The sequence below is a fragment of the Empidonax traillii genome, unplaced genomic scaffold (genome assembly GCF_003031625.1).
Source record: "Empidonax traillii isolate 1590-97213 ecotype Southwest subspecies unplaced genomic scaffold, ASM303162v1 scaffold923:size341358, whole genome shotgun sequence".
NCBI classification, from domain to species: Eukaryota; Metazoa; Chordata; class Aves; order Passeriformes; family Tyrannidae; genus Empidonax; species Empidonax traillii.
This window is the reverse complement of record NW_020956116.1, coordinates 88,436-99,344: the sequence shown is the minus strand read 5'-3', so window position 1 is coordinate 99,344 and position 10,909 is coordinate 88,436. Positions and strand designations below refer to the sequence as shown.

General features: G+C 37.9%; 1 protein-coding gene across 2 annotated transcripts; it reads left to right on the top strand.

Moving 5' to 3' along the window:
- The first annotated feature begins 289 nt into the window (after positions 1 to 289).
- Positions 290 to 9,992, top strand: LOC114067475 (regulator of G-protein signaling 18-like). Of its 2 annotated transcripts, none has more exons than XM_027902937.1 (5): positions 290 to 600; positions 1,250 to 1,351; positions 4,653 to 4,714; positions 5,793 to 5,959; positions 8,404 to 9,992. In XM_027902937.1, exons 1-5 carry the CDS (start codon positions 482 to 484, stop codon positions 8,656 to 8,658), a joined length of 705 nt encoding a protein of 234 aa, XP_027758738.1. In that variant the 5' UTR covers positions 290 to 481; the 3' UTR covers positions 8,659 to 9,992. The 2 variants fall into 2 exon arrangements, with proteins under 2 accessions (XP_027758738.1, XP_027758737.1); XM_027902936.1 differs by having other exon boundaries at positions 4,650 to 4,714.
- The last annotated feature ends 917 nt before the right edge of the window (positions 9,993 to 10,909 follow it).

Here is a 10,909-nt window from a genome sequence, read left to right as displayed (position 1 = left end):
AGAGCTCAAGACGATGTTGTACACTGTTTTACACAACATTATTGTCATTGAAGTTAATTTTAGAGAAACTGGGCCACACCATGTACACTTCTTACAGGTGTTTGGGGGCAGATTGTTGGTGTCCCCCTAAGCCTAGGAGAGCATCAGCTGGCAGAAGCAGGCACCCCGGAGCTGCTCTCTGGCTGCGGTTTGCCCGCACGAGCGACGGACGTTCTGCAAAGTTGCAATCTCACTTCCCCAAATGACGAGCGTATAACCAGAACTCTACTTAAAGCACAACGTACGTGCAGCTGCAGTGGCAGTGAAGGGGGAGAACCACCTTCTTCCAACCACCTCCTCTGCAAACTGCGCCGTTTCCTACCGGGGGGCATCCCGGGTGGACGCAGCATGTGAGAGTTCCCCCCCGAGCACATCGGCTACAACCAGGTGTGACCCCTGCGAGGGAGCAAGAGGAAGGTTTTGGAAGCATTTCTGGAGGAAGATGGAGAACCCGCTTCTTTTATTCCCCCAGCTAAACATCTCTGCTTCAAAGGATAAATCCTATTACAAAGCCATGAAATCAATGGTTAAAGAGGAGCCACACAAAGCAAGTAAGCCTGGGTAAGTTTTCAGGTCATGCCGACCCTCTGAGTGTTCTGCTTACGTAAAGGTTTCCTCTAACATAGCTTGTGGGTGTGAATTTAGGGCACAGATAATTTTATTTTTGACACACATATGAAAACTCATGAACTGCCTCTCTAGAAATTGCATACATAAAATATTAACTCATTGTGGAAGTATTTTTTTAAGAACAAGAAACAAATCAAATAATGGTCTAAGAAAACTAGGAAAGAAAGGTTGGAAGAAGTTCTGAGAAATGCTGAATATGATCTGGGAAACTTTCTTTTCAAAATTTTGAAATTACAGGAAGCAATACTTCCTTTTTCTACATTAAAAGTAGAAGACGCTGAGCCAACTGTTTGCATTCTCTAATGGGAAATTTTGCCCCTTCCTCTTTAAAATAAATTAAAAGCATGCTGAAAACAAAAGGATTTCCATTTCTCTTCATATGTGAATTTGTGCTAAGCTATAAAGAAAAAAATAATTAATGTGAATAATATATGTAGGAGAAGCAACATCAGCATTACTGTAAGTAAAAATAGCAGGATCTATGATGTAGAAACAGAGATAATAGTAAAAGGAAATTTCTGAGAGGGAATAAACAATTTTCAAAAAGGTTACTTGAAAAGCTACTCCAAATCTGTTGTAGAGCTAAGCAGAAGAGAAATAGGCTGAGCCTTCTCCTGCAGAAACCTGAATTCCATGAAAGTGATCATCTTGGTAAACCTGGAAACTTGGCAAAAGCAGCAAGGTAAGCCTTATAAATGACTGAGTTGATGGGGATTCCTTCCAAGAAGTGTCTATGGGACTCAGAACATTACCTGCATCTATGTGTGTTCAGACTTGGCAGAGTAATGCTTTCTACACCTATTTAATTTGAAAGCTACCAATCTAACCCAAGCATACAAACACTACAGAAATACCTGGTACACATCAAGGTAACTCTAGAACCACTAGTGTTCTCACACCACAGCTCCCCATAATCTTGGAGATACATTTAAACCTTTACTTATGCCAATGGCCTTTGTGTTAGTCCACTGACTACACAGAGCAAGCATCAACTCAGAAATACAGCTAACAAACCACTGCTTGCAGCAAAATCGCCCTGCAAAGCAAATTTTCCAAAGAATTCTGTGTTGTACAGATGCCATATACGTGTTAAATACTTAATGCATAGTTCCTCAGTAACTGCAGTAATTGGTTGAATACTCTAGTCTCCCAAAATTCATACTGATGTTTATACACTGTGGTAATACTGTCCCTGTTATAATGTTTTCATAAAGATGCAGGGTAAATTCTTGGTTTTATGGACTTCGACAAGAGTTTAGTTTCTGACTTCAATAGGATACCAAGATCTCACCAATATATTAAGAACTGCATTTTTAGGTCCTGACTAAGGAGAAGGAATATGTAAAGTAATGCAACTCCATGGCCTAAAATATTTGCTGCCCCTTTCTTCCCACCACAGATCATTTCAGAACACTTCAGTGCTTACCATGCTCTTTTGTCTTGATGACCCTTGTCTACACAGTTCCTGTCTTTTGGAACAAGCTGCCTGCTTTGACCAGAACTGCTTCTTACAAGCCCTCACTAGTTATGAGTACAAGGTAGAAATCACATGAAGGCCCAAACTCTCTTTCTAGAACTCACCGAAAAGTGGCTGAGAGGGTGGTATCTAAACGCTTGCACCCATGCATCTGGATAACTAGGCAGTTTGTTGCTCACATTTGGAAATATCCCACCCATCTCAGTTCCAGACATGTAAAACCATGCTAAGATTGCATCTAAAAAGAGGAAGGACAGCTGCCCTGCAGTCTGTATGCAGGCAGTGCTCATTACCCAGGGTATTTAATACAAAATACCCAGCCACCACTGCATTCTTACAGTCTGTGAAAAGGCACTTTCAGAGGAAGATACAATAGCAATAATAATTCTCTGAAGAATTTCACCCTTTTAAGAGACCATCACTGTCTCCCTCAGCCAGCTACCTTTTACCATGTTGCTTCAGACAGGTGCCTGACTAACAAGATTCAGCTGTTCTTGTAGAGAAAAGAAACTTGCAGATTTTTCCCGGTCTTCATATACAGATTAGAGAAGTGACAATTATTCTTGCCAAAAATAGGAAACCCCCCCCCCAAAAAATAAAGAAGAAAATTACTCTTTTTCACATATTAAAGTGAGATAAAAATTTGAGATTTTTTAAAAGTGATTTACTTAGCTTTCCTGATTTCCATTCTTCACAGAGAGTTACTAACGTACTTAGAAAGAGAATTTAATGAAGCACTGCAGATGGACAGTGAGGTAATAGTAGAAATAGCCTGTAATCTGTTAGTTTAAACTAGTTTCTTCTCATATTTAGAAAGTGGCAAGGCTGAAGAAATCTTGGTTTCTGTCCATTATTGCACAAACTCATTGCTGCACCCAGGTTTTGGGGATCCGTGAGGCTGCTGGGCTGATGCAGATTCTGAAGGAGAAACAGAAACTCGCACTAGGAGTTTCCAAACCCAACAAAGAACCTCTACAGGATTCCATGCAGTTGTGGACCGAGTATGTGGTCTGAAGTCATGAGGCTTTACCTTCCACTATGGCCAAAATAATTTCTATAGCTATAGGAACCCACAGTTACCAGACTTCCCAGTCCACACAGTTCAGAGAACCACACTTTTTGTACTTCTCATAACTAAAAAATTCTGTAAGGGAGTGAGGTCTCATTTTCCCTGACTCCAGAATTCCCCTACTTTACTAGCCTATGCTCATTTCTTGAATTGCACTTCTCCAGCATTTGAAGAACTTCAAGAACTGGTTTTCTCTCCCTGGTTAAAAAATCCCTTCCTGTAAGCAATGACTTCAGCTAGGAGATATTTGACGCCTATTAAAATAAGAATTAAAAAAATTCCTCCTTTTGAGTTTTATGCAAAACCAAGGTCATTGCTGGCTTAAATTCCTTCCCAAACTGATTGGAATTCCCTTTCATCTAAACGTCATGTGCCCACAGGTTTTGCCAAGGGAGCCCAAACTATGTGAATCAGGCAACAGAACAGCAAAACTCAATGAGGAAGGGAGAATCATATTCCAGAAATATTCAATCCATAAATTGTTCTAACCAACTAGTCATGGACAAGTTGCTTATCGATACTTTCCATGAACTGTGCTTTGTCCTCAAATGAAAATGGTTCTAAATATTAATATTCAAAAAGCAGCTGATAAAGATTGACTTCACCTTCAGGCTTGGAACTTAGGTCCTAGTCCTAGCATGATACAGCTCACCTCCTGCTTACTCCAGTTCTGGTCTACTAAAAACCCAAGTACTGTCCATGTGTGCATTCAGGGTTAATCTATACAAAACCAAAAAAATTATTTCTCCAAAACTGTATTTATGTGAATGGAACCAGGTGGGTTTTTTTTTTCCTTTCTTCACTTTCTCTAGGGCAGAGTTTCTGAAATCAAAGTGAAATACATGCATCTTGACATGCTTGATGAAGAATATGAGGAGTTTTATAAACAAGGCACAGTGTCTCAGAGTAACATGACATTGTGGCAAACAAACCAGACTACGAGTGGTATTAACCTGTAACACTAACACCTAAATGACATCGCTACAACTCTGTCTTTCAGGCTGTCAAATTTTCCATATTTCATTAGTAGCAGACTGTGGTAACACAGCCTCAGAGTGAGGGCATTTAAAACCACACCTCTGCACAAGCATTTCTCAAGTTTAAACAGCTGACAGACTTAGTTCCCTTATGAGTTTTACAATGATCTCAATTCCCTCAAAGATTAGTAGAGCAATGCAAACACCAAAGCAAAAAAAATCTTTGATTTTTTTTAAAAAGGGGAAAAGAAGTACAACTCTGCAGGAAGAAAGGACAGGAAAAAAAATTAAAGAAAATGTTTCTGAAGTCTCTAAGAGAATGAGTTCCTTTGGTAATGTGATCTAATCAAAGGCTCTGTGAAAGATCCTGAGTCATAATGGTAGCTGATCACAAGTTACACAGCTTCCTAAATACAGAGAGTACACCATTCTTCACAATTCCTTTCTGTTTCTTAAGCAGTGTGTCTCCTGAAGAAGCAGTGAAATGGGGAGAATCTTTTGACAAACTGCTTTCTGAGAAAGGTCAGTAGTTCTTCTAGTCTCTGTGCAGAGTGTTAGGATGGAAAACTGATAAAATGATGGAAAATTGATGGAAAATTATGGAAAATTGATGGAAAATTATAAAATCCAGTTGATCCCTTAAGTAGACCTGGCAGTTACCTAAACTAGGTATGATGGGTCATTTATAGCAGTGTGTGTTTCTGCTCTCCTCACATGCTTAGGTACAGCATGCTGTCAACTACTGAAAACAGCTGAAAGTAACATTTGTATTTTATCAAACAAAGAAATATAACAGATGGCAAAGAGTTTCTTCAATAAACAGGAACATTCTATTCTGAATATTGCTCAAATATTCCCGATTGCAAGACATGTTCTATGTACTTAAGAAAAAGATCTTGTTATTTCTGATACAATTTGTTTCTAAACCCATGATAGGATCCAAGCTGGCTATCCTTTGGAAGGGCCTGCTGCTCACATAATTATCAAATGCACATATGTTCCTCCTTTCATTTCGGAGGGCCACACATATGTTTCAGCTACAGTGCTGGACACTGTGTGCTTTGCAAATCTGTGTTCCTTGAACAGCTGACATCAATACCATTGCATGACTTCTGTAGATTCAAGCACACTCAAGAAAGAGAAAATATCCTCAGCATAACAATAATAGCATAAAGCAAATTATAAAGATATTTAAAGCCATCTACTTTAAATTGTTGCTGGAGAACAGTTTACTTATAGGAGAATATTCAAATAGTCGTCAATTTGGTCAACCTAAATTGATATTCAGATGTAATAAAATCCATCACTCCTACTTACATCCACATGTTTTGCTTGCTTCTCTTTCTAAATTTATGAGATCTTGGTAGTGGATTTTTACTGATGTTGAGAATTCTGTCATGGAAGTCACAGCACTCAGGATCATAATGGTAAAACTGCACTTATTTAAAAACCTTTATATATTTTAAGTTAATTATCCATAATGTGATATTATTCAAAGGCAGCACAAACTGTTTTGCTTCTTTGCACAGACTGTGTGAAAAGAGTAACTGTCTGATAAGGATATGTTTTTTTTAATGCAATTGAACTTTCCCTTCTGTAGCTGGGCTGGATGCCTTTACAAAGTTTCTGAAAACTGAGTTCAGTGAGGAGAACATCGAGTTCTGGATGGCTTGCGAGGATTACAAGAAAAGCAAAACTGCACATGAACTTCTGCCAAAAGCTAAGACCATTTTTGAAACATTCATACAGAAAGATGCTCCAAAGGAGGTAAAGACTTTCTTCATTCTGCACTGTATTTGACACAACTGCATCTGATGAAATCTGCTTTTAAGACAGAAGCAGGTGCAGCAGTTACTTTATGTAGTTGCCGACATAAGAAGGCTGTATAATAAAAATCAAAGTTCTGGAAGGAAATCTGCAGAGATAGTTCTGTCTTCCATACTCCTTTCAATACCCCTTTCATGTTACTATATGAATTTAAATATTATCTCGTAGGAATCAGTGATTCCTAGTGGTCTCTAAATCTGGGATATACACACACACACACATACACACATACATGACATATATTTAAGAAAAAAAGTGATAGTAAATGTTAAAGCTCCAATTAGATATATCAGCTAGCATTTGTGGAGAAGTATTACCTCTCTTCATGTATAGCTATCTCCAGAACAATAAATTTATTCCCCCTCTCAAAACACTAATTATCTTTTAAATTATTACATAACAGAGATTCCGAAGCTTTTATATTAAATAAGCTAAAAGAATAAAAAAGATAAGAAGAAACTACTAAATTAAACATATCCTTTAAAGTAATAACTATGTTTTAAGTATGGACTTGTCTTGAATGACTCCCTCCCCCTCTTCCACCCCCTCCTCCTCTAATTCCATATCCTTGTTATGTTACTGTCAGCACAAAAATATGTTGATGTGACAATCCTCACCAACACTAAGGCCTTTTTATAACATTATAATAGTGCAAAAAGTTTTCATATTTACAGCTTCTTCATGTTACTGAAGTGTGTTATAAAGGATTCAGAAGTGAGCAAAAGGAATTTTTTTTTGTCTTCCCTAAGAAGGAAATGAACGGGTTGGGAGATGATGAATTTTTCAGTGAAATCACAATCAATAGGTCTTTTGGATTTACAATTTCCTGTAATTCTATTGAGTTTGAGCAGATCGCATATGTCTCTTACCAATGCCTGCATTATGTTTTTTATTTATTTTCCATAATAACAGAAGTTATACACTAACTGCTGCTTCCCTGTAACAAGGGCAAAAAAGGTGTAATTCTCATTTTAAGAAACGGATTGCAAAATGGTGCAATTTCCACCTGTATTTCTCAGAGATTACATATAAGATTCAGATCTTCTTTCCCCAGGAAATGCCCACTTTCAAAGGCTTGTGTCCCATTTCATTTCTTCCCCTGCTGTGTGCCTTTGGGGTGGGCCAAACATAAAAAGGACACCCTGAGTTGCCTGAAGCAGAACCTGTTGTTGCCAATTGATCAGTCCCTGTGCATTTACAGTCAGGTAACAAGCGCTGATACTGTCAAAGCCTGAGATTAACACAAGAGAAGGGATGAGCAGGAGGGAAGCTTAAGGAGGGGACAGGGTATGGAAATGGTACTTTGACTCAAAACAACCAAGCAATTTCTTTGCCTGTCACATTTTCATTTGGTGCAGGTTCACCTTAAGCGGTTGGCTTTAGTCAGACTTCCTTCCTTGGGTTGAGCTGAGCAGCTGAGATCAGCCAGCAGCACTTCATTTCAAATCACACAGCTCTGGAGTTTGCACCTTTTCTCTAACTCCTTGTCCACAGAACTTTTACATATAAATTTCTGAGCATACAGTTCAATAGGTTCTTAAAAATCTTAGGTGAGTGGACCATTCTATCATCACTAATTACCCTCCAGTTTTTAGATCTAAACTACTTGTTTTAACTAATTGTATGGAAATGACAGGTGTCTCTTAGTGAGGGAAAAAAAAAAGCATATTATAGAACTCACTTTTTGACTGGATCAACAATTTTTTTTATATATATTCTACCTTATTTTTGAAAACAACATTTTAAATCAGTGCCTGACACTTCAATAAAATTCTCATACCAAATGAACATTTCCCAAGACAAATGCAACAGCACATGGAATAAACAATCATTTTGATATGCTTTTCAATATAAAACTCCAGAGACCCATTTAAATATTTTTATTAGAATTTTCTCACCCTTCCTACTTACCCACCTACTACTGCTTCCTGTTCTCACCTTCCTACACTACTACTGTACTGGTTTCTACACAGAAAGCAGAAATTTTAAATACTCACTAACACAGCCTCATTAGACAAAGCCCTACAGGAAACCTAAATGAGAATGGAGGGAGTCCTGTATTAGCCTGGTGTTGTGAAGCCCGAGAGCTGCAACTACGCAAAGGTCACTACTAGAAAGTTACTTTTAGTCAAGCACCAAACTTTATCTCCTATTTTACCTGTTTTCCTTTGTAGCAGTGACACAGCTGTGAAGTCTTTCTGACAGCCATTTCTGAACACAGACATGCTCATTCTGGGGTGCTTACATCCTATTGTGTCGGGGATTCAAGGTCTTCTTGTTATCAGAAAAGCCTTTCACCGATGTACAATGTCATTGCTATGAATAATAACTCAGGAAATGCATGAATGTTGCATTAAAAAAATACACTTTTCCTCATTTTCCAGGTGAATTTGGACTTTCACACCAAAGAAACCACAAGTCAGAATATTCACCAGCCCCTCATCACCACCTTTGACAGAGCACAGAACACAGTCTACAGGCTGATGGAGCAAGACAGCTACCCACGCTTCCTGAGATCCGATCCTTATTTAAATTTGGTCAAAGGGAGAAATCCCAGTCGTCCTACCCTCAGGAGACGGTCCCGGTCTTTTACTGTCAATGATTTTCAAGGTGTACGCCCAGACTTTACCATTTGGTAGCAAGAAACCTCCTCCCTCATAACTTCTAGCTACTGCAGCTACCTGTACGAGTTTTAAAATCCAAATCCTTAGCAGGTGTAGAAAAGTGGCAAAGTTAAATGCACTCACACCAGGTCAAAGTTCTGTGGCAGATGATTAATCTCATTTTTATAGGGAAGTCGGCAACATACTGGCAAGTCATATAATGTAAAGTTTTCATACAGTACTTTTTTTAAACTCAAGCAAAAGTTGTGATCATATTTGGAGGAAAAAATTTGAATTTTCTGCATAAAAATGTGGCATAGAATTCCATTTGATAATATCCAACACGTATCCTGAGCCTGTATCATTTAGGCCAGAGTTTCATCACAGTTAGCATCTATATACATAGCCTTTACACATATTTATGTTTCTGCCACATTTCCTACACTAAGGACAGAGAATTTGTTGTATTTTCTCCTACTGCAAAACACACGGGACCATTATTAGGTATAATGCAAAGTTACATGGATTTTTAACTGCAAACACTGCATAATTATTATGTAGCTACTGCATATTTTAAGAGGAACATAAAAATACATATTTAATTTTTGGGGGGTACATTTTGTACTTTTTTCTTATTACTTGTGTATGTTCTCTGTATTTAAGTTGTGCTGTATAGATTAACTTTGGCATCAAGCACTTGTATTCTAATTTTGAGCAGCAACAAAGAGCAAAGAATGTTATTTTAACACAATGTATGTCATTAAATGTCCATGTATATATATATATATATACACACACATAATATTTCTACTTTTATTTATAAATAATCATGGTATACCAACTTTGTTACTACACTTTGTTCTAAATTTTCTCTTTTATTTTGCAAATGCATCTGAAAAATAACAGCTCTTGGACTCAGGTAGAATAACTTTCAGTTCTATCAGTCATTAATATACTCTCTATATGTTATAGTAGAGGAAGGAGAAAACTCCATTTTTATTTCCTTACTATTGAAATCACACATACATTTTTCATAGTCAGCCTCTACAGTTATCCTGTCCTTTTCTTTCAGAACTGATGCAGACATACCTTGAAGCATGGGGCAGTTCTTAGAAGCTTAAACATTGGTTCAGTTTAGCAAGGGGCTGCAGGATTTATTTGTAACTATGGCTTGTATATTCAGTTGCTTCACATGGAATTTAAGTTTTCTCCCTTTTTTTTCTCCTTTATCTAAGTGGTGAAAGAGAAGAGATGAAGTTCCTAAGGAGGGGACTTCATGTTCATTGTTAATTTGGAGTGTATATGAACTGCTTGATCTGAGGGTTTCTGTGTCTGCTTTACTAACTTTCAATAAATCTGATTTACTTAAAGAGCTGTCAGGATTCAGTACATTAATGAGTAAGATGTGAATATTCACTTAAAGTACAATACTAGCTGTAATCATTACCATTTTAATAAGGAGTGTTACTGGGCATAAAGATTCAAACTCACCAGGAAATGCTGCTGAGCCACAAGGACCTGGGAAGCATCTCCAAGCCCTTACTGTTACCCAGGGAACAGAGAGGAAACACATTTGTTAACTATGAAGGTTATGATCCTCACTGCTTCATTCCATTATCCTTCCCTGATCTCAAAACTTCAGGCACATGCTCTTCCTGACAGCGTAAGCAGTCAGAACCCGGACACAGTGATTCAGAAAGAATTCAGCTGTTCACAGGAGCACTGGCATTGTACTTCAGTCTCTTTAGCAGTATCAGGTGCGGCTTTGGAGCTTTACAGCCTCCATTTTTCACAAACTGTCTACACTTCTGTGCCTGCTGTCAAAGGAGTCACACGAATGAATGCAATGAAAGGCAACTTTCTAACCCAGTATCATTGCTGAAATCAGTATCTTTCTCTGAAGAGATTATTTAACTCTGCTCTTTATCTAATGCTTGAAAAGCAATAAGTTCTGACAGAAATTATCCTGGTTCTGATTACAGGAGGTTCAGATTAAATACTAGAATTTTTTTTCCACTAAAAGAATGGTTAGGAATTGGAATAAATTGCCTGGGAAAGTGGAACTGTTCAACAGTTGTCTGGATGTGGCATTTGGGGGGAAAATTTAGGGATGATTGTAGTACTGGTAGGTTAATGGTTGGACCAAAAGATCTTGAAGGTCTTTTCCAACCTTAATTATTCTCTGATTAGGGAATCTCTAATACATCACCAGCAATGAAAGCCATCTCTCAGATATTTAAAATATGCGTGTTCCTGTGCCATGCATTAGTAACTTTGTCAGAGAAAG

Bases quoted from the DNA above. Each gene is read 5' to 3' on its own strand.
- LOC114067475 (XM_027902936.1), top strand. From the start codon at position 482: ATGGAGAACCCGCTTCTTTTATTCCCCCAGCTAAACATCTCTGCTTCA. The intron at 4,715-5,792 runs GTCAGTAGTTCT...TCCCTTCTGTAG, and splicing joins CAAACTGCTTTCTGAGAAAG to CTGGGCTGGATGCCTTTACA. The intron at 5,960-8,403 runs GTAAAGACTTTC...CTCATTTTCCAG, and splicing joins AGAAAGATGCTCCAAAGGAG to GTGAATTTGGACTTTCACAC.